This window comes from Diadema setosum, chromosome 5 (genome assembly GCF_964275005.1).
Source record: "Diadema setosum chromosome 5, eeDiaSeto1, whole genome shotgun sequence".
NCBI lineage: Eukaryota > Metazoa > Echinodermata > Echinoidea > Diadematoida > Diadematidae > Diadema > Diadema setosum.
Window position 1 is genome coordinate 20,131,479 of NC_092689.1, and position 25,444 is coordinate 20,156,922.

The 25,444-nt window shown below is 37.2% G+C and overlaps 1 protein-coding gene across 2 annotated transcripts in view; it reads right to left on the reverse strand.

The window, feature by feature from the left end:
- Positions 1 to 15,527: 15,527 nt before the first annotated feature.
- Positions 15,528 to 25,444, reverse strand: part of LOC140229192 (uncharacterized) — a 93,749-nt gene continuing 83,832 nt past the window's right edge. For both annotated transcript variants that reach the window (XM_072309459.1, XM_072309460.1), the window contains 4 exons: positions 24,641 to 24,798; positions 22,983 to 23,157; positions 20,662 to 20,785; positions 15,528 to 19,790 (listed from right to left, as the gene is read on the reverse strand). In XM_072309459.1, coding sequence (XP_072165560.1) covers positions 17,876 to 19,790; positions 20,662 to 20,785; positions 22,983 to 23,157; positions 24,641 to 24,798 — 2,372 coding nt within the window. In that variant the 3' untranslated portion in view covers positions 15,528 to 17,875. The remainder of the gene's footprint in view (positions 19,791 to 20,661; positions 20,786 to 22,982; positions 23,158 to 24,640; positions 24,799 to 25,444) is intronic.

Sequence of the window (25,444 nt, forward strand, 5' to 3'; positions counted from 1 at the left end):
TGCTGTCCTACCAAAGTCTTTGTTTAAAGGGCTCGTATAGTTTTGGTTGAGACCTAACTCCAGGTTGTTATCATTTTTGGGTGAGATAATGATAAACCTCTTATGAAATACGAAAGAGCATGTAATTCCAAGAGGAATTCAACATTTGATGAAAATTGGTTATGAAATGGCTGAGATACCCAAAACAGAGCAATACTAATAAAATGTGGGACCCACATTTTATTATGATCACTTTGTTTTACTTTGTTTTTGGATGTCTCAGCCATTCCAAAACCGATTTTCATCAAATAAACTTTGAATTCCTCTTAGAATGGCATGCTCTGTACCATTTCAGAAGTGGTTTCTTGGTATCTTGCAAAAAGGTTAAAAGCCAAATCCTCAGCTCCACCAATACTGTACCATCCCTTTAATAGTCCACTCTTTTGAAACCAAGCACTTGAAACAAAGCAAGTGGGGTCATATCTGTCTACACTACTTACTGTCTTACTTGTATGTACTGGAAAAGTTTGAAGGTTGTGATTTTTGCCAGGGTGCCATGAGCCATTTTTTTGCAAATACCATGTATGTACATAGGAATGATGACCAAGGTGGTACAGTGTTGATTTCCTGATATTGATGTAAGATGGGATTTGATCTCAAATGTTGTGAGAGTAATGGTGTGTACAGTTTACATGTATATTTTATTATAAAGATTTACCATTATTTGGTTGCTGGGTCTCGTGAGACCTACACACAGAAGTCGAAGTTCTGTACATAGTTATGTGATCGGTCAATCCCTTTCAGTGTATTGGCGCGGATTATTTCCTTATATGATGCTGAAATCACCCTGATGCTTTTGAAGGAACCCTTTAAGAAAAGGGACAGTGGTGAAGAGAAAGGAAAACAAAGTAAAAGTACTTAAAGCTAAAGAGATAGACTATGCAGAATGTTTGTATTTTTAGCTGGATGTAGCTATTTCTTGTTTGTTTTTCTGCATAAGTGTAGTAAGTATGCAGGTTAAATTCTGTGACATATGAACATCATAAACGCTAAAAAAAAATCTTCGATTTAGATTTATTCATTTTTTCCACACATGATTTTAAAGAGGTGAAATCTGGACTGAATTCTGATTGTTGGAGAAAGGATTGTTTTCCTTTTTTGTTGGTTCCAATGTTGCGATGTGGCAAGAATCTGCTCATGGCTATACCTGTGTGATGCCAGGATTACATAAACTGTTGTCATCATCCAGAGGGCATCACAGCTGCACAATTCATGATTTGAACACTATTCCATCTCCAGGCTTAAAAAAAAATCATCCTTTTGAGGAAGTTGAATTGCTCGCTTTTTAATCATTTATGGCAGAGTCTGGGTCATGGGTCTCTCTAGTATTTCAGCAATGACTATTTAGGTCCGACGTGCTCATACCTTAAGTCTTTCTTTCTTTCTTTTGTGAGCATCACATATTTTGATGTATCAGTTTCCTTTGATTTTTCTCCCTCTAAAATGAAATTTGTAAGATCATGTGTCACTGCTGACAACTGAGGGATAGCCTGATGGTTGTGTAACTGCTGGAAAGCAGTAGATGACAGGTTCGATTCTCACTGGTTCCTTTTTTTTTTCTGACATGTTTGTTAAAATATGTAGATCAGCAGTTGCCATTTTACAAATGTCATTTGTACAGAGATTGTACAGACAAATTGAAAAAAAAAAACTCATACCTCAATCTTCACCCCTCTGAGTATTAATCTCTTGCATTCATCACATATCTTGACATGTATGCAGATGTAGCAAGTCTCCTTTGTTCTCCAGGAGGCTTCCTGAAGACTTGCATGTATCTTCATGAGCTGACCAGAAAATTTAAAAGCCTCCTTTTTTTGGAAATTGTTTTGTGCTTATTGAGATGCACATAGTGCATGAGTACCTCCCTGATTGCTCATAGTGTAACCACTCTTATTTTGATGTGTGAGTGTTGGCAGCCCTGTGTTTGTCTTGTGAACTGCTATTTACCTCAAGCATGCAAGGGAAGCAGATCAACAAAAGCTCGAGTTACATTGGGCAAATATGAAAAATATTTTGACTGCACGAATGTGGATAAATTAATCTGTTGATGTACCTAACAGTCACCTTGTAGCATTGTAGTAGTCTTGAAGGTAACACCATAATGTTGCTCACGTAAGTGCTCTTCGTATTCTGTGTATTTAGCTGCTGCAGTTCAATTAATCAGTCTAAAACTTTTGAAATTTCTTCTGAAATGAGCTTTAGTACTAAATCTTGTGTCTATTTTAGACTTGAATCAGCATACGCTTGGTATTTGCGAGCAAAATTGAAAAAAAGGAGACAAGTCCCACTGAAGAGATAGTTTCTCTGATTAGTTGTATGCTTAAAATGATGATGAAGATCGTGACAAGTTAGGAAAGTTATTTCAATCCTTTAGGAATTCGATGTGACAGTATCGTAGCATTATGTCATGTGACAACGTGTTAGCATTATGGCACACTAATAAACAGTAAATACTTCACTGTTTACTAGTATTTTTCACAAAGCAGCTGTTGTGCATAATGGACTTTGCTGTTGTTATTTGTCAATGATGTAATGAAAGTTTCTTTTGTGGAAACTAGAAATAAAATGGAAAGAAAAAGATCGGTTGTGCACAAGGTTTTTGTGGTCTGCTGCCATCTGTTGTTTGAATGCAGACAGTGTAAGCTAGAATGATATGGAGAGGGGAAATGATTTCTGTGGTGCACCATTTGTTGCTATGCCAACAAGGTAGTATACATAGCCATGCCATATGTGCATGCCAATGGTAAACTTCCATTAGGTGATTTTTTTTAAAAATTTAATTTAATTTGATTTTTTTTATTTTTTATATATATATATTTTTAATAGTGGAAGATTGACTTATTGCTGAGGGCATGGGAGTATGGGGTGACAGTTCCACAATTGCTAGATGTTTTGGTTGGGAATTACTGTCACTGATGCTGTATGTACATAAAGAGAAAGATGCTCTACACTTGCAGAGGAGGAATGATGTTGTACCCCTATTAACTGTAAGGGCTACTCTGATACCTGATCATTCCTCTTTAGCTCTTCTTCTTTGATCCATTGAATTTTGTGTCACATGGTGACTCCGAAGCAATGATTGTGCAATTCCTTTTCAAGGCCTAGTGTAAATAGATTCCTTCAAATTTCAAATGGGTTGCCGATTTGTGTAAGAGACTACATGTGTACCAGGGGATGGGTATGATGATTTGAGGCACAATAAATTGACATTACAGGCCTCTGAATTTGTGATGTACACAGTACATGGGAGCAGAGAAAATATGATGAATTTCACTAGTGTCATCTGAAGCATCAGTTAACAAAATGTTGACAAATTTGTATATGGGGTTAGTGGTATTTTAAGTCACCTTCAGTTGTTGACCACAGGTACATTGGTAGAATGATAAGAAATTGACTGCTGATGGTATGAATCCTGTTACTTTTTAACCTTTACTCTATAGAAGATACCTTTGGATTGTAATTAAAGACAAGTTCAGTCACAAATCTTATACAGTGGTAAATTAATTTATTCATGAGCTTATTTGTGCATGAATGATCTGCTACATTACCTTATTGTACCAGCATCTGAACATGCTTGGTAATCAACTATGGCTTGTTGTGTACATGCATGTACTATTATCACCACTCTCGATGGTATTGTTAGAGACAAAGAATAAGATCACTTTGGGGATTTTCCCCCACACTCCAGTCTGACTACAGGTTTCAGAACAGTCAAGACAGTGGACTTCAGTTATAGCAGACATGGTTATAACAAAACTCTCTTTTACAAGGAAGTAAATATTTAGGTCCTAAAATTACAGTCTATACATGTTTATATACCTTATTAATTGGTTATAAGAAATTTTGATATACATGTATCTTACTAGAGAAACACTCTGAGAGCGCAGACCTTTGCCAAGCAGCTCATTTCCACCACTGATCTTGTTCTTCCATAGAGATCAGTGATTTCCACCCATACATCTTGTGTGCGTGCTAAAAGTCACCCGATTTCCCAATATAGAAGCCTTTTATGTCATCAACTTGCAACTATGCGGCACGCCCTGCCTTAGCAGAAACTGGAGCACACACTTGAGTGCGCGTATGAAAACCTAAAAAATGCGCAGCGTGAACTCTTAAGTTCATTGACCCTACCTGCCAAAATATCGAAAATTCTTCGTGATATCCACAAAAATTGCCAGATCACTACCAAAATTTAAGTATCTGATACTTGTGTAATTCTCAACCTTTCTTGTAAGTTTCATCCAAATCCGTTCACAACTTTTTGAGTTATTTTGCACACAGACAAAGAAACTAACAAAGCAACGCCGAAGAAAACATAACCTCCTCCCTTGGTGGAGGTAAAGAAGGTTGGTCTCAAGGACTTCATCATAAGTGGAGTCACCTGTATAGTAGCAGCTGATCAAGCAATGCAAGTCAAGAAGCATCACACACACACAAATACTTACTGATACTGTACCGTGTACCCTATATACATGTTGCATTGTGGGCGCAGGTTAATGCCACAGAGAAATAATCCATATTGCTACTAGCAGTTGTCTTGTGTCTATTGTTTGCAAACTTATGCAAGGTAATTAACATTAAATTTCCGCACTCGGGACCAAGAGGTAGTGAGGCCAAAGGCGATATGTGTGTTGTAAATGTTGACGTACATGTACATGAAAATTTCTCAAGAAATGAAATGGAAAATAATGAGGGCATTTTTATTGCATTGATAAATGCATTCAGTCTGTGTTCCTAAATGTTGACAAAGGGAAGTTACTACTGAACATTAGATGTGAAGTACTATGAATATGAATGATATATTGTATTCTATCAGTGTCATCAGTTTCACAGTCCAACTTTGGTACAGAAAATACTTCTTTCAGGAACATGTTTTAGGAAGATTAATCAGTCATTCCAGCTTAAATGTGTCTGTAGTGATTACAAAGTAAAATCAAACACGAGCATGTACAGTCTGGTCTATATTTGGGTTTTTATGCCTCCGCCACGAAGTGGTGCCAGAGGCATTATGTTTTCGGGTTGTCCGTCCGTCCTTCCGTCTGTCCGTAATGAATTTTGTGGACAGCGTAACTAAAAAAAATCTTTTGAGGTATCCTAGTAAAACTTGGCATGTATGTGTATTAGGGGGTGAAGTTGTGCCTATCAACTTTTGGGTGCACATGCTCGAGGTCAAAGGTCAAAAGGTCAAGGTCAAATACATAAAATTTCACTATTTCCACCATATCTATGCAATGCCTGAAGATATTTTCTTGAAACTTAGTGTATACATGTATTACCCAATTTAGATTCTCTGGTGAAAGTTTGGGGTCATGAGGTCAAAGGTCAAAGGTCAAAAGGTCAAGTAAAAATATTAAAACTTCACTTTTTTCTCCATACCTTGGAAATTGTTAAAGGTATCTTCGTGGAACATACATGTACTGACTGGCAGTGCTTATCTAGACAATTAAGGGTTCATTGGGTCAAAGATCAGGGGTCAAAGGTCAAGGACAACACTTCAAAATTTTACTATTTCCCTCATGTTTATGCAATGCCAGCAGGATTTTTATTATTTTTTTTTAAACACTTGGTGTATGCATATAACCTAATGGAGATTCTCTGGAATGTTTTTTTTTTTCTTTTTTTTTTTTGCCTCAAAGGTCAAAAGGTCAAAGATCAAGTGAAAGTGCTGAACTAACTTTTTCCTCCATATCTCGGAAGTGGCTCAAGTTATCTTGAAACTTACTACATATTTATGCATGTTCTGCCTGACAGTGATTATCTTACGAATTTTAGGGTCAAAGGCCAGATGAAAATGGTAACAATTTACTATTCAGTACAGAAATTGCACTTTTTCTCCATACCTTGAAAATTACTCAATGCATAAACGTATGAATGGGTCAAAGTCAAGTTAAATTCCTTAAATCCCCAAATACATGCTCTCCTATTCATCCAATTAAACCTAGGTCAAGAAAGGTGAATATTCAACACATTTGTGACAAACTTGTCATTTTAATATTTTGCCAATTTTGTGAAAATGTAATCACACATTGTCCACATGTACTATCTAGACCTATTAGGAGAATCATGCATTATGGCAGAGGCATACCAGTCGCCATTTCTTCTTCTTCTTACCAGCACAACTCTCAACCAGTGGAATGAAGATAGTGGACAAGAATCACTAAATGCTATGAGACAAACACTGGTTTCAGATATTCTCGTGAAATATCTACCTGTATGACCTACTCAAGATTACAAAGCATTGTAAAAGAATGGTCTTACCTGCTAATTGAATAAACTTGGAATTTGACATGTGTTAGTTGTGATAATTACACCCTATGATTCTTTCATTATTAAATCTTATGCCTTCTGTCTTCATGATTTGTGCAGTCATTGCCTCATTCTTATGAGTGATTTTCATCACCTGTGCCTTTATTTTCAAAATCTATATGTATCTATACATAAGAAAGCTCACTAAAGTCACATGGGTCAATTTTATAGTCGATCTGAAAGTATTTGTTTGGGTAAAAAAGGCCGACTTCGCATTTTCATTGTCTGAGAGAGAGCGACTTGGTTTTTTTTTTTCTGAATAAATTCAAAGTTTGAAAGCATAACACGAATTACATGCATATAAATAGCAGCAGATTTTGTAGATCTCCCCCCCCCCCCAAAAAAAAAAAAAAACATCTGAAATTGCTTTTCTCTGTTTTTCACCCATATGGTACATGAAGTGTGCATGAACACTCTTAAACTACAGAAATATCCAGTAGTAGATTTGATACTTTAGCATGTCCATGAGTAGAATTTTGTTCATGCATATGCATATATGCAAAGTTTCTGGTTTGTCGTAATCCCTTCTCTATGGTTGCAGATTCTGCATTAGCTGTTATTTTCACAAGGGTTTAATTTTCGTGAATTTCGCACGTCACAGTTGGACCATGAAAATGTCACCATGCGCTTCCATGTATGATGGCCTCTGTGTCAATTTGCGAAAACAACATCTTGTGAATATGTCTGTGACCTCATAGTGAAAATATTAATATGCAAAATTAACAGGGTATACAGTAATCCTTTACTTTTATAGTTCAATATACATTGTAGAGTGTTGGCATGCTATAAAACGCTTTAACCTCGAAACTCTTTTCCTAAAAGGTAATGCTTCTGCAAGGATTTGCTGTTACATGTACTTATTCTAGTGGATTAAAGCATTTACTTTAAGTGATTATCTGTATGTGTATATAATTCTATAAAGCTGAAAATCTATTTCAGAATTTTGATATCTTCTTTTGGGTATTGAGGCAAAGTCAAATATCTTGATATCTAATGCATTTTCTTTTTAGGGGATTGTTGATTCCTTACACATCAGACTTGAAGGAGTAGTTTTTGGTTTTTTTTCTGCTCTTTCACTTATTCAGACAGTTTGAATTTAAAAAAAAATGTCTCATCTGACTGCAGCATTACAACTCTTTAATAACAGTGCTAAGTATCAATTGAAATTTGGGTCTAATCGTCTTCGACATATGTGCCAATATACATGTACTTGTACTGTATACGTGGTGCATCATCACGTTACGCATATAAAGTCAGAGATCATGAAGAGAAAATTTGCATAAAGCCGCCTTTAATAAACAATAATTATAACCTTTACAGTTTTTGTTAATTCTGATTCTGTGTAAGGAAGTAGAGCAAATCTTACATCAATTCCAAGCTAAGCATCTAAAGAATTCAAATCTGTAAAAAAAAAACTCTAAAATACTATTTCCCCGGCATGAAATGACTTTCCTGATGACGCATCACATACAAACACATACATACACACTCACACACAACACCCAAACATCTCTGCCTGCCTGTCTGTCCATATATTTATATATATATATATATATATATATATATATATATATATATATATATATATATATATATATATATAGTTGAAAGAAATTGGACTGAGGCGGGACGTTGCTCCGCCTCAGTCCAATTTCTTTCAACTATATGCATCCAACAATGCGGCACCGCATACGTTTGGGACCCAGGGAACTATTTCTCACATTATATATATATATATATATATATATATATATATATATATATATCTATATATAAATATATAAAAAAAAAAATATATATATATATATATATATATATATATACAGTTGAACCTCTATTATCCGGCCTCCCTTTATCCGGATCTCTCTATTATCCGGACGCAATCTCGCCGTGATTTATATTAATAATTACGGGAAGAAAGGGGGATTCCCAACTCCTTGAGAACTCCTACCCAAACACACATGAATTACATATTACTTCCAATATGATTAACATACATTGCATCAAATTTCCTTCCAAATTGCTTACCTTCAGACATTTCAACATCCCGAAACATCCCCAAATGTAACAATGAAAAGGTTGCAGTATACACATTACTACATGTGGTACTACAATGCGCTACATCAGTACATGTGTATGTATATGTACATGTATAAAGCATTGAGTCTCCCGTATCCGGCCAAATCCCTTATCCGGATGAGCCCCGGTCCCGACTTGTCCGGATACGAGAGGTTCAACTGTATATATATATATTTATATATATATATATATATATATATATATATATATATATATATATATATATACATGTAGGTAGATTGATACATATAGATATATGGAAATGAGCAATATCAACATTCACTCTGGTATTAACATTAACAACAGCTATTTTTATTCCATATCAATATTTAAACACAAATTGTGAAATTCATTCAAGACATGAAAATATATAGAGTGATTACAAGTTCTGTTAAAATTGCATTGTTAATACTTTGTAATAGAGAATAGGTACGCTCCTCAGGTACATATAGTTCATATCTCAATATAACCATGTGTTGTACAGATTTGAGTCAGATATTGGAATCTATTCATATTGGCAGTCAATGTGGAGAAAGTTCATTCTCCTACATACCGGTACTTTTTGATAGAGAGAAAAACCAAGTGAATGGCAAGAAAGTATTACAAAATTACAATCTAATCCACAATGTGACAATGTGGGGAACAAATACAGTACTATTAAGACATTTTCACTCCAATATCCATATATAATACAAATAATCACAAAAAAGAGGGTAAAGATAGCACAAAGTGTGTAACAGAAATATAATAAATAACTGAATATGTGCTTCCACTCCTTCACTGTCTCCAAATATGCAAGACTTTCACAACATGAAGACTTAAAAACATTAAACAATAACATACGTATGCAGCAAATGAAACATATCTATTTTTTTTTGTGCAACTAAGACAACTGAGTCACAAATATATAGGAAACGTTGTGAGAGTAGACTGTTACAATGGTTCCTAGAACACCAATGCTCAGCACACTCTTACCAGTAATCTTGAAGTAAACTGACATATACCAAACTTCTGCCACAATCCATAATTTGCAACATTCTTTCTTGCATTCACTGGTATGCACTCTTGTCAAATACACTGAAACAATTCAAATAACATAATAAATGCTCCTTTTCCTGTCACATCACACTGAACTAGAATCTCAGTAACTTGCCGTAACTAATCAACTTTATTTCTTATTCATTAACAGTTAAGAATATACTTGTTTTGTTTTTTGTTTTTTTTAAAGGGACTGTACAGTACTGTTTGAGGTAGGGATTCATGTTTTGAACATTTCTAAGTGAGATAATGAAAGGCCTTTTATGAAATATGAAAGAGCATGTAATTTCAAGAAGGATTCAACATTTATTTGATGAAAATTGGTTTTCAAATGGCTGAGATATCCAAAAAAGTGCTAATAATAAAAGGCGACATGCCACAACTTTATTAGAATCTCTTTGTTTCACCTTGTTTTTGGATATCTCAGCCATTTCAAAACCGATTTTCATCGAATAAACTTTTGATACCCCTTAGAACTGCATTCCCCCTTACATCTCAAAGAGTGGTTTCTGAATATCTCGCAAAATGTTAAAAGCTAAATCTACACCTCGACCAGAACTGTACACACCCTTTAATTTCAGACAGTTAACTTGTAAATTGATTTGCCTTCATTAAGCTTACAAAAGCCCATCAGAGGTTTGCAACATAAACAAACACTTGATATGACTACCCGTGAGTATGATCACACCACTGCATTCCTGCACATCATGCCAACTGTTCAGTACATCTTCTGTTTTCAGAAAGCAAGGCACATTCACACTAATCTGCCATTGAACGATCAAATCTAATGCTGTATTGATATGACTTTTTTTCTCATGACTAGATCCTATATGGAAAAGGGTGCAAAATTGATACACTTCCTTATTAATATTGACACAGGAAAATAATCAACCTTGCACTGCAAAGGTTCAAACAGGACCCAGAAATGTTCTAAATGCAACAATCTACATGAATAAGTCACTCAACAGTCAACTGATGTTATGAAACGGGTCATTTAAATTACGAAATATAGATATTTTCCTTGTAGAAAATGTACCTTTAAGCTACCCAAAAAAACAACATGAAACCTGTTTTACCTTTCTAATCAAACTTGTCATATTTACCTAGGTTTTTAATCTTCTATGTAGTTGTCCATCACTCAATGGGGGACCAAGAAATACAGAAATTAGATTAACAAATTGAATAGGGTATAAAAAAAGAATGCAAAGGGAAACAATTCACATTCAGTCTATATACTTGAGAAATGTTGCTAACAAAATATTGATGCAGGTACAGATTTGCATTTCTGATAGAATTGTATGAACGCTCGCTCACTCTTATTCTCACATCACACAGCCACTTTTATGCATGTTCCACTGTTTGCTTCAGGTATAAAGACATTTCTGAGCTCATACCTGATCAAATATATATTTTGCTGATTATAAATTTGCTTGAAAGCCATCTTGTCTCTACTATATTTTTGTAAATGCATTTAAAATTCACACATTAGATAGTCGAAGGCAGCTAATAATTCTATTGTAATACTTTTCTTCTATTCTGAAAGATTTTATATCTATTATATGCATAGCTATTATTTCTCCAACATTTCTGCAAAATGTTCCTCACTTCTAGCTTCACCAAATATACTATCTGTAGCAGACCAAGAAATGTGCATACATCGATTTCCATCAGTTTAACAGTTGTCTTAAAAACACATCTAATTTTGATCCACTCATAACTGCAGTATATGCAATTCGTAATAACATCAGTAGAAGTGCTAAAGTCATCAATCAACCACCAATTTCAATGCATCACAGTATCAAAATGAGTTTGACTTTGTATGAATACTTCACAATCAATGCTACATGTGGCTGGAATGCTTACAGTGCTTTCAAGACATTTCATATTATAAACTCTTCAAAAAATGTGACCAAACATACTTTGTACATACCAAACACCTGACAATCATCATACAATAATCCATGAAGACTCCTTCCACTACAAAAATGTATAGCTTCTTTTTTTTTCTGCCAAAATACATCACATTACTTTCATAACAAAAATGATAAAACATTTGATTGTATGAAAAGCATAATCTATGAATTCAGTCCTTGAGCAACAAATCAGTACAATTCTCTAACAGTACATTCAGAGACAAAATGAAAATGATACAATGTACTGCCATTATCACTCTTTTAACAATGTCATTTATGCAAAAATCTTATCACTGGAACTGCCATAGACAAAAGGAGATTACATTTGCTGAAACACTGCTACCATAAGACTGTTGGTGATGAGGTCAGGTTTACACAGTGAACATATCTTTTGTAACACATGAGCAATTCTACATGTACTCCATCCACAGATATTTACAACACCAACAAGTTTACTGAATAACACTGACCCTTGATGGAAAATGTTTGTATGCAGTATGAAATAGAAAAATAATCATCTAATAACACACCTGAGCAACTGTAAATAGCCTGCACGCCATCAATTTCCTCTCTCACACTAATAACCTTACACTGGAAAAAAAGTCCACAAGAATAAATTTCTTCCTGACTTACGAAGTAAAGATAATTCTATTTTGGCAATCATAATTGTGTACATCCTTGCCTTTTGATACCTATACACCACGCATGCTTAAGTCAAGGTCACATCACACTTTAAGAATCTATGAATCATGAGAGATTTGAAGCGCGCTGCTTCAAACAAGAGGTTGAAGTACATACAAATAAAATGTTATTGTTTGTTTTGAATGCTGCAGCATATCACATCACTTCTCCCTTGTTTGTTCAACAGAAACAATCACATGCAATGTTTCAAAACACAGCTAGCCTACATCCTTCAGTGGGTACAGCCTTCAGTCACAAACCGTGGGGGTGGGGAGGCATGAACATTCATCTGTTCACAATCAATGGTATAAAATGCCAAGTACATGATATGAGTAAACACTAGATGTTGCAAAACAGAAGATTAAATAATACTTTCAAAAGTATGTAAAGATTGTCAAAACATTGACATTTTCTTGTAGTTGCACAGGGAGGCTATTCTAGTAATAACTGCTAACTATAGGCCTACATGTTAAATGACACAGAATCAAACATCCCGTAATCATAATATTACCAACAGGGAAGTTGTTGCCCATAAATGATACCAATGCATACAACTCGGCAGAGAGTGAGAAAAAATATGTGCATACATTTTCAGCGCTGCCAACATTGGAAACTAGTTGAGAGTGAGACTCCCATAGGCCAATGCTATAATTTAGGAGTCAAAATGAGTGAGATAATAGAAATGCATGCAAATGAAATAAAGTTTTATAGTGAAAAAGGACCAAAATGAGTGAGAGTTGGCAGCCTTGCATTTTTGTAGGCTGCTGCAAAAGTTAACAGCTACCAGCAGCCTACGTTTAATCTATCTGACCCTTCAAAAAATGATGTATATAGGCAGCTTCAAAGAACACTTCTTCATTATGTTTTCTCATGTCCGTACAACTGAGGGGCATGTCGACATACTGTGCTCTTCAGAGCATACTTAATTTCTATGAAGCATGGCTCATCTACTTTGGAAGGACTTTAAAGTTATCAAGGGGAGAAATCAAAGGGTGTGGCAGGAATGGTGCTGGGGGGGGGGGGGGGGTGGGGGAGACTTAAGAAAGATAGCTGGTGAAAATCTGACAGGAGATGTTAATGATTCAACCTGGGGCAGAATGCAGGAGAAATGTTATCCCATGGGATATGCCCTCTCTCTGGTGACCCAACATTCTTTTCCCTTTATTTTAGTTTTCAATCCCATTAGGGGAAATGTGGTCTTCCAGGTTTAGCACGCTATGCCTGGGACTTGTGTATATAATACACTTTCTCAAATGGCATGACTGGTTTATAAATGCAGCTACAAGAAATCTTAAAATTCCTCTTGAAAAAACAAATATGCACGATATTGTACAGATATCTTATCCAGCAAAAAGAGAAGTTTTACAGGACACGTGAGCACTTGTCAGCTCCCATGCTCAGAATAAACTTGCTGAAAATGAAACCAATTGATGCATTACCAATTTGATAATCTCCTCTTAGCCCTTGTGTAGCTGACTTCCCTTAGAATCAATACTGATGAATGCCCTTACAGATTACAGCAAGAGTCACATGATTAAACAGGTATGCCTTAAATGGAATGAATGAGACACCAATGCTTTTAGTGCAGGTTTGGAATGGCACTTGTTTGAAATGACAATCTCTGGCATTAACAAAATATATGGTTCTTAACCCATGGTTAATGAGAACTAAATAATCTGTGCATTAAATCTATGGAAAATCACTGTGTTTGGGTGGTAATAAGATGAGGTTCTCTCAAATGCAGATACATGTATTTATTTTGATCTATGCACATGTGATAACAATGGTAAATACTTGTGTGTTGGTATGTCTCAGATTTAGTTTGTAACAACAACCATTTAACACTATGCTCCACTCTGCATTATTAACATGACAAAATGCTTTCATATTCATTGCTATCAGTTTTATCAATGGACATGGAGCATCAAACCTCTCAAGAAATCAGGAGGTGATCTAACTGCACACAAGATGTTCAGCTACTCTTTAATATAGTTTTCCCAGAGATCCTTTATTTCAGATTATATCGACTGTAATATCACCTTGCTGTATTTCCGTTCATTCAGCATAACATGAGATACCTCAACAGAAGGAGAGCAACAAGTAGATAGAGGGACACACGGACAGACTACAAACTGGTATTTACGGAAATCATATTCAGAATAAACAGATTGCTAGCTAGAAATGCAAAAATAGGAGAATATGACAAGATATGGCAACAGAAAATGAGAGGGTGAAAGGGAGAGAGAAAGGAAGGAGAGCAAGATTGAGGCAGACAGCATGTCAGAAAAGAGAAATTGAGAAAGGGGGAGGAGAGTGGAGAGTGAGTATTGATGACATTAAAGTGGGATGGGCTGTCCTTTTCAGAGGGCCCTTGGCTAATGACAGACTTAATTACCATCTTCATCATGCAGTTGAGATGATTTTGCCAAGACTAAATACTTTAAGGCGCTGTAATGTGCCGTAATATGTCGAGACAGTTGCTTTCATAAATTCCTGCCGTACCTCGAAGTTAGTCATCAGGGATGTGATTTCCTCTTTGAATTGAAGGAAGAGGGCTAAAATTGGGTAGAGTTGCCATCCTAGGTCAAAACCAACGTAGGTGAGGTACATCAAGGGACAAGCCAAGTTTGGTCATACATGTATTTTAGATTATTTACCTCGTAAATACTATGGTTGGATTGTTAATATGGTTGTAATGTATCAAACTTTCTTCCTCAAGCTACACTCTGAATGCATTTATGTTTGTATGACTTTGACCTTTTCACACATATTTGATCACAATACAATCACTAAATTGGTGATGTTTGTTGTGTTCCAAACATCATTCAATCTACTGATGTGCTTTATCGCGGGTCGCTTATTACAATTGTTTCGAACCATCAGCATTGATAACGAAAGCCATTCAGGTGCCTCAACAAAGGGAAAAAAAATAGCTAAATGGAAACAGAGACAGTTAATCACATAGAGGAAGAAAGAGTCGAGTAGGTTGACAGATAGGGTAAGATGAGTCATATACCATAAATATATGAAAGGATAAATGGATCAATAGATAGAAAAGAAAAGAAATGATAGATAGATAGATAGATAGATAGATAGATAGATAGATAGATAGATAGATAGATAGATAGATAGAAAGCTATCTAGACAGAGAGATAGAAAGATTGGCAGGCATGTATCTGAAGAGATGCACTTATACACAGTAACACTGATTACTGAATGAGACAGGAAGAAAAGATTGGTAAAGAAGTCAAACTATTTCTGTAGTGGAATTGATTAAATAAAAAAAGAAATAACTTAATGACAACACAGGAATATACAGATAGAAAAGGTGTACAGATGTGCTGTATGGTTCTGTGTGGTGTGTGTGCAAGAAAAAAGGGAGAATTACTACAGGTTGTAAATAAGCATAAAGTCTATAGACTTTACAGACTCTACAGAGACAAAAAGAGCAGGTGCACACATCAAGCAATGTCACATCTTACCATATTGGTCTTTAATGTTTTCTCCTCTTCATATCAAAACATTTTCACATTTAAACATTCAACATGCATACAAAACACAAGAAATTGCAGGGCTAATCATTTTTTTTGCAGGTTTTGGCAGAACAAATACATACATACATATACATACATACATACATATCACTACAAAGTTTGTAAAGCAAGAGATAAGGATTTAAATAGATCTCAAAAAACAGTACCAAAAGATTTAATAGCAAGAACAGGCCCCATAAGAGAACCTCTATACGGTCACATAAGAAGCAGAAGGGTCATAACTCCAAAGACTGAGTATAAACTGAATGTCCTTTTGTTTCTCACATGACAATACCTAATTTCCAGAATGTTTAAGCATCAATTTTTGAATCTTTGGGCATGCAATATGAATTTCAATCTGACATGAATTTCTCCTGTTATTCTGTACAATTATTGACAGAAATCTACAGCATCATACCATGTTTTTCAATCTGATTTGTGCTTGAATGTTATGTTTTATTTTTCGATGTTCATGGTAATTTTCACAGTAATTTTGGAATTGTATCACTGCTTTGCCATCTTTCCAAATGTTTTCATTTCAGTCATGTAGGTAACATTTGCCCTGTATTATTGCAAACGTACTTCATATAATACCCTTGCAATTTAACTTGTGATAGCACAACTTTGAAGAAATGTGGAAATATTAACTAAAAATAATCAGTTCAGAAACCTTCTAACATGCAGGAAATTTCTTTATTTCAAACTGTAAAGCCACAAGCTTGTAATTCCTCTGGACTTTGGCTTTAGGACACTGTGGTATTTATCAAGAGAATTAATCATTATACACGGCATACAAAAAGCTCAAGTATACTAATGAGGGATCAATCTAGAAGTAGGTAGAAAAATAGGATAGAGTTGATATATGAGACTTTTTTTTTTCATATAACTGGATGCACATCTTCTGCTCTGCTATGAGAGAAGTCAGTTCAGAAAAGTGATGTAAGGATCTTGACGACAAAATAAAGAGTGTACTTGAACATTCTAGAAGTTAGCTGTCATAAGTGTAGGATGAAGGAGGGCTATGGCTGGGAAGCTGAAGGCAGTGTCTTCAGTGGTACTTTTTATATAGAGAGAAAGGCACTGAATGTGTACTCATGCTTATATCCTGAGTGTTGGTTTTTGTGTGTGTGAATTCTCTGGTGATCTTACCTTTAATAGTGAATCTAGAAACAGAACGTAAATCACACTGTTCACTCACCATCTCGTATCTAGACATCAAAGACAACATAATGATTCATGATCACAAGTTCAAATAAAATCATATGGTTATTAGCTATAAACTGATTTACAACTTTCATGACTCATTTCTCAATGTCTCACTCAACGTGGACTCACGCTCTGCACAAATGCAAACAAAGTCTAGTTGGAGGATTGATCTATGAACAACAATCATACTCAATGTAAACTGAAACACCAAGGTAACTAAAAACATGTTTAACATTAACACAAAATATTTCTGTCAATATGCAAACAATTTGTTAAAAAGAAAAGATGTGGAATATCACTTGAATGATTCGGTGCAGTTGAGGAAACCATCCATTCATCTGCCAATATTATATCAGCGAACAACATCATACCCATTCACAACTTTGACAACTGAAACAAAAATATTTAAATATTTAATGAATAGTTATGAATATAGACTATATATCTTTATATTGTGACAAAATAAGATGTGGTGATATATTTCATTTGTCTCAAGTCTTCTACCACAAAATGTTACAAGATAATTGCACATGGCACACAAGGGTGTATATATAAAGAATAAAGAACATGAAAATCTCTCCAGGAGAAATTTCGTTCTCTAATTCATATCACATATACATGATTAGATGCATCACACCAGACTTTCCAATTACCACTGAAATTCATGTTATACATCAGTCGATTACTACCTCAACATCTGGAGAACCATTTCACAACCTTATATATTATCCTTCTGCAAACAAAAGACTGAAATCACAAAGTCACAAATCAAAACGTTAATCCTTCTTTCCATTATTGGTTTGTCAAAAACTGTCTACAATGTACTCTGACCATGCTATTGTCAAGAACCTCAAAGACCAACACCTAGACCAAAATCAATGTGAACCAAAAGGCAAAGTTGTAGGCGCCCACTTGATCCACCAAAAATCAAGACTACATCAAAACCCAGCCTTCTTACAGTGATGCTGTGACATATTTGCACTTGGTATTACATTTAAAACTGAACCACAAAGAAAGAAAATGATATACAACTCAATATATGCACAATGTATAATGTACAAGAGTCTTTTGTGTGCTGTGTCATGAAACCTCAATCATCTCACAACTGCTGCTCAGAGACCGTTGGCTACTCAGGGATCGTGTGTCAAAGTCCTCCTCATCCTGCTCCAGCGCTGATCGCCCGAACTCCAGGAGCTCACGCCTTGTGCTGACAACGATCTCAGATGCCACGGCCTCTCGCGAGCAGGAACCAATCTCCTCGCAGGACTGGCTTCGGATACTGGGCTGCAGCTTGGGACGCTTCTTATTATTGCACTTTTTCTTGCTCGGGTGTGTGGCTTCTGAGGAATCAGAGTCACTCGCTTCTGGAGAACCAAAGTTACATTTTGTGATATATGTTGCTACACGGTCCATTGCCATTGTGGGCGACTGATGCAGTCTTTGGACATGCCCAGTCTCATCCACACTGTTGCCTGATTCTTTGCGTTTCTGCCAGACGATGCTATCACCGCGACTACTTGGACTATCGTCTCCTTTAACCTGAGGGAAAGCAAATGGGTTCCAACCAGAGGGGAGGACTTGGGGAGTATCCAGGTCAAGCTGTCCTCGCGCCTTGGGATGTGGGTGGGGCTTGAGATTAGCACTGCTGCATGTGCTACTGCTTGCAGAACTGAGATTTACGTCAGGGGAAATCCCCGAACTTAGAGAGCTTTGTCGGTCAAGTATTGGGCAACTGTCCACGGATGGGGATGCTACACTACTCAAACTCAAGTCACTGGTGTATGACTGTCCACTACTTTGGCGGGTAAAGAGAGGATTTGAGACATTTCCTCCTGAACTCAGCACCTGGGATGCTGGGACAGGTGGTGGAGAGTTTTGAGGTCCGAATGTAGGCTTCTTCAGAGCACTTGGCTTTGTTTGGTCCTTGTGTTGCAATGAGTGAGAACCTCTGCTTTGACCTGAAGTTGTGTCATCATTGATTCTCGAGCGTCCAAACTGGAAACCTACAGATATTTCACTGGGTTTGTGACGCTGACTCCTAACCGAGGCAGGCGATGCTGGGGTGTTAGGGGCAGACATCGTCGATGCTGCAGCCTGGTTGGAAAGATTCTCTGCAGCATGTCGATGAACCTCTGCACAGACTGCCTCGTGGTTGGAAATAAGTCCTTCTAGTTTGAGTTTTGTTCTCTCAACTTTACTTTTGGAGCTCTCAGTTTGGGATCTTTGGGCATTCACACTTTGTGCAGACTGCTGGGCATGGAATTTGGCACATGCCTCCACAAAAGGGTTGTTATTGCGAACTTCAGGGGAGTGCATGCTGAGGTGACTGGTGCCCCATGCTAATAATTGATCTAGGACTCCTGAAGGGCTATTGCAAAGGGAACGAGGTTTCTTAGAATCACCTGGGGAGTCTAACAGGAGGGTTGTCTTCTTCACATCAAGGCCTGTGGGCCTTTGTAACGTCCTACTAGGAACACTCTTCAAGTCCAGAGTCAGGTGGCTGGTGGAACGCTTCTCGGGAGTCAGGGTCTGTGTGCTGACTTCTGTCAGGGCATCACGGCTGAGGGACCGCTTAATTGATTTTGATTCTGAGGTAGGTGTGGTTGGCACATCGGCAAACGTGACGCGGGGAAGAGTCCTGCTCAGACGCGGGCTGGCTTTGCCCGGCATGTAGGAGCACTTGAGGGGCAGTGAAAGGTTCTCTAGACTCAGCTTCCTTGAGTGTTGCTTGCTGCCCACCTCCTCCAGACCCTTCTTCAGGACCATGCCCCTCAATGAGTCCTCCTTAGGTGAGCTGGAGAGACTGGCCAACCCACTGGCACAGGCTCCCTCAGCCTTCTTCTCCACGGGTGGGACGATGTCTTCCTTGGGGGGTGCCTTGGGCTCAGCTGGGACCTCCAAACCTTGCCGCCTTCGCAGGACCTTCTCATACTCCAGCAGCTGACCCAGGAAGTTAAAGTTTGGAGAGATGGTGGCCCTTTTCTCCTTGACATACCTGAGGAGGCATCAAATGTGCATAAAATTAACCTATTGCTCAAGAAAACCAGGAATGCCTTGCATAAAATCCCTATTTAGGAAACTTATATTTGAGAGGTAAAGCGTTTGCAACCACAAACAAATAAATCTATGGCAATTTTAAATGTCAGAAAAGGAATCTAAATCAACTTTCACCTAAAATTCTTCATAATCTTCATCACAGATGAACAAGCTTTTACCATTAGTAGTTTTGACCAATGGATTACTCTTGCTGTGTGCAGGATGAATCACCCTGTTCATCACTCCACAGACAAATGACAGGCACCCATGGCCGACCAACCAACTGACCAGCTAAAAATATGCTGGGATCTTATTATTACATCACATCCCATCCCATGACTTAATGCAGATCACTCCCCCCCCCCCCCATTTCCTTATCCTTCAACCTCAGCTGCTGTGATAATCACTTCAACATATATCTGGCAATAGAATCCTGCTTTACAGTAGCATGGATGGACTTGCCTAACAAAGAAGCGAGGAATAACCTTTGCATTTATGGAATTTGCATAAATGGCAGCACACATGTTTCTAAGGATCACAATCTTCCCGACCTCAACCCGGTTTCATGATATATGACAAGTTTCAGAATACACTGTAGGATGAAATCACAGAGTATCTCATATTTTATCATCATCTACCATAATCAGATGTGATGTGGCATCAATACACAAACCTCATCAATTATTTCAATTGTTGCTGAATAGAAACACAGACTTCTGCATTGTTGCACTGTTAGAATTGACCTAGAGCCACAGAAGTCATGAAACCCACAGCACACAGCAAGCACTCTGGTTTGAGGTTGCTAGCAACTAGTAAGGAATAAAACTCACTTGTATGCCTCATCAACGTTCATATTCAGGTAACGCATGATGAAGGCGATGGCAACAGTCGGAGATCTCGAGATTCCAGCCACGCAGTGGACGATGACACTCCCACTGGCTGACCGCACCTTGTCTGCATGGTACAAGTAGAAGATATATCCTCTTTGATAAATACTGAAAACTTAAATAGCCACAGTAAACACAAAAGTCCATAAGAAGGTATTACACTTATTATATCATGACAGAGTATATAAGATTACAAATGTGAACATATTTGACAAAGGTAAATGACCCCTGACTCTCTATGGAATTATTGAAAGACATGATTATTTGATGAATAGACATCCCTTTTCAAGAAGAACAAAAACAGAAGCAGAAAAATTCAACAATACCTTGTAAGAAAGGATCCTAAAGACATTTTCATTGAATGTGTTGTAGGGGGAGTGACAGTAGGAGGGACAAAAAAAATGTAACTCTGTCTCTAGCTGTGTATGCATCTTACATTGTATATGTGAAACTTAAGGCATGATCACTGATTGGCTGGGTGTCCACAAATACAATTGATGCAATCGCAAACCTCAGTAAAAATCCAAGCAGCTTAGATTAACAGCTGCAGACAAGCCACAGAGAGAATGCCTGGCACTGCCAGATTGCCTCTTCATGTTCACTACACGTATCCAGGCAGCTTGATTGGCAACAGGCTGCCATCCACAAACCACTCCTGTGTTTCTCACCATCTATCTGCCAGAAACCTATCATGTGGCACTGAATCTTTCTCTGTATTTCCCCATGCCCCTCTCCCCCTCTCTCTTTACATTCACTTTGGCATGGCTGGGGGTCTATTTTTATGGGTTGAATTATATCCTGCACAGTAACAGACATGACAAAGCAATATGCATGTACATGCATTACACAGGTAGTGACTGGTGCGTAGCCAACAGGCAAAATTTAATTATGTTGGGAGTGCTTTGCAATATCATGGCTGTTTGGTGTATGGATATGGATCAGGGTTGCAATGTTGGAGAGGGAGAGAGATGGAGACAGAGAGGCGTCTTGCTGCCTCTCCATTAGATATCCTAGAGTAGCGTAGAACACAGCTGATGATATCAGCTTTATCAAGTTTGATTCATTAACTCTGAGAGCATGGAAAAGCTCGAAATGTCCTTGGGTATATTCTCTGTTAGATTGAGTGTGTGTGTCTGTGTGCATTGTATAATGAGCAAAATTATCTCACTGAAGGCTGGTTGTGGAGGGCATATTTAGAAAACATTTATAGTGTCCTGTGGAGAAATACTGTACATGTCTAAGCTCAACACAGGACACAAAGTTCAACGTCTAACAACTATGCAAGATTATGTCAACGATGGTTTTTCTCATTATAATATCATTTCCTCTATTTTCCGCCCATGATACATGCTGACAATGACTGTATATGAGTGTATAAGGTTCTCCGAGGACCTATATGTCTCTTATTCCCTCCTTCCCATTGGTGATTCATTCCTGGTTCGTCTATGACTTAGTGTGAATTCCCGATCAGATTAATTAAGACTGCACCATTCCGATGCGAGTAGGCAAGAAAGCAGTGGGTGCTATGCACGCGAGACATGCTGACTGACCAAAACTGGATTTACCTATGACACCATGTTACTATGAATAAATGAGGCGGACAGGCAATGAGAATGCGGGAACTTCCTGTAACACAGGAGCCTGAAGAATCAGTTTCAATGTGAAGTTTACTAAACCCACCCATGAGATTAGAAGCCCCATATGCTCTTTGCCTGTCTCATGATCTTTTATTATTCACCTCGACTGCAATGGCAGAATCACTACTGAATTGTAGCGACATGCATTGTATGTCGCTCACGACATGCAAATTGAGATAGTTGGCTGAAAAGTACTTAACAATTTTCTTAAATATAAACTGGATAGTATGTGGCTGAGAAAGTTTGCAGTAATGCGAGTTGCTGTAGTACACTATGTTATATACACTACTGCAAGAGCTGTGTTCGCATGTGGACTTGCTACAATGACTACAAAGTTTTGACTTTGGGATCTAACAATTACCATAAAACCAGAAATATCTGCGGCATAAAATTTTCATAAAGTGAAGCTGACGCCTGTTTTTTTTGGTGGCATGAAATGTTTGCGAATTGTGCCTGGCATTCAATGCATAGTGTAGACAAAAACTTTTGTGTGAATATGAATTTCACGAATCTTGGCTCCTCGCGAAATTTTCATGAAACACAAGTGATGCATGCAATAATTAGAAGTGGAGACTCTGTGCAGATGCATGATGAAACAGAAGAGAGAACATGGAATGCTCTACTCACCGATGAATTCAAGAGCCTCGTCAAACCAAGGAAGAATCTTCTCGGTGTGGTTGTCAAGGACTGGGATGCGATGAACATGGGTCTGGGGTAGAAACTCTGGGACGGGGCAGGACTTACTAACGTTGAGGACATAGTTGATGCCATTGCGCTTCAAACACTCCTCTGACATCACATCCTGTGTAAAGGAGAAATTGGTCAAGAATCTCATTAGAAATAAATAAAATCTTTTCAGTCTTACCATTTGTCTAATTGTATATTCACATTTCAAGAGCACAGAGAACTGAAAATCTCCTTTGATATGAAAATGTTGTACAGAAATATATTGTACAAGACTATGTATCCTATCATAAACTCATTTATTTCTCCTACTTAGTGGACACTGCTCGAGAATTACCCTTTTGGAAAATTATCATTCTGCAGAGTAAAGATGAATTTTACAATTATTATAAAAAAATATTTGAAAAAAGTATGTTAAAATTTGATACATCAAATATTAGAAGCAAATCTGTACTGGAAATTCATCTGAAATTGGTGTTAGACTTTTCATACAAAATATTTCAGATGAATTCCACAATTTGCAATGCATTCATGACCTATATTTTTTCTCCTGATGGATGAAAAAATTTGTGAATTTTTAGTTCTTAAATGTATACTTGTCAGTTAAATGACTTCCAAGTCACTCAGTGTTTTTCTTGTGTCACCTATAAATGTTTCCCACTTATCAAATGCACCACATGTAATTTTAACAACACACCAGAACAAGGTTGCATCCTTGAAAAGTTTCAATAAATTATAGAGCACCAGTGCCTGCTACAATATTGCAGTATATTTCAACACATATGCCAAAGCTGGATAGAAAGAGAGTGAAAATAAGCCAGCATGTAATATAACAGGGGAGAGAGTTTAGTGTGAAGCCTTATCTCTCTCCCCGCTTCTCGCCTTTTTATTTGATCAGGATGTGACTGGCTTACCTCTCCGTCTCTGACTCACTCCTGCAAAAGTGCATAGCCTTATTGCAAGGCACTCTACCTTTATCACTCACAGTGCTCAAGCATGTAGGCCTACTGGTGAAATATCACTATCTTGTACCAAACATGCCTAAATTGCAATACTTAAACAAACACTACATTTGTACATAGTGAACTTAAAAATTGATATGAATTCACCAGCTTGAAAAATTCCAGCGCAGTTTTGTTATCAAATGCAAATATCTTTGTATCTAACTTTATTCTAACTTTGCCAAAACAACATTATCAACTGTTAAAAACATGTATAAAAATATTATCACTGATCAGTATTCTACATTATTTTACTAGCCATTGTAATATTGAAACTTTGTGGCAAGATTTGTGCACATTTAAGGCATCAATTTTTTGAAAAGATTTGCATAATTTCAAAAGAAATTTATGAACTCTGAACTGATTCATCACTACATTCCTGGAGTATCACACTAAGCTATTTCTTGTGAGGTTTGAAGACTTTTCATGCTCAGGTATTTCTTTTCTTATCAGCAAAGGGTTATAATAAAGTATAAATTTAACAAGATTGTTCTGACATTCAAAATTAAGGAAATGAATATTGTGTTTGTAATATCAAATTTATCTCTATCTTCATTATGATTAAAAGTTGAGTGAAGTGAGTTGACAAGATCTGCTTACCTGCTGTGACCCAAGGTACAAGAAACCCAGCACCCTCGTTGGGCCTGTGTTGGCCACTGGTAGGCAGGGCTGAGAGAGGGGGGCACGGGCAGGGCAAGGGGGTCGGTTCTGAGACTCACAGAGGTAGGGGAAACAAGACTGGAATGATGGGAAGCCACCTATGAGGTGCATGAAAGAGTAAAAAAAAAAAAAATCATATGAATTAAAATGCAATCAAGAATTAGTCACAATCAGACCAACTTTCTGTCATTTACATATGATGGAAACAGCCTGAACAATGTTTCTGAATAAATACCCACTCGAGTCATATTGGTTGTTTGGAAACAATAGAATTTCTGTTTTATCAGATGAAATATTTGCAGTATACACACTGTACGGCACAGCTATACTTGAAACTTTCAAATCATATTTAATGTAGTTTAAAAACCCTCCAAGAAGGCCTTAAACAAATAACAAACCTGCCAAAACCCTGGTCACTCATCAGTAAGTTTTTTTTCATGGCAAAAAAAGACAACATCTGGTATCTGCAACTACCAAAATGACCATATTTAGAAAAACTGAATGAGAGTTATAGTGCGTGTGAGAGAGCGAGCGAGACAGAAAAAAAAGTGACATCACCACAGCCCTGTAATCTGTGGTGGCAGGTACATGCCATGGTTTGGGTGACTTTTACTACTTCCTGTGTGCCAGGATGAGTACGCTTGGCCTACCCACCAAGTAGGTAGAGGAAATACGCACACTTGCGATTTAACATGAACACACAGGAAAAGTGTTGCGCACACTAGATTACACAATACCAGTATC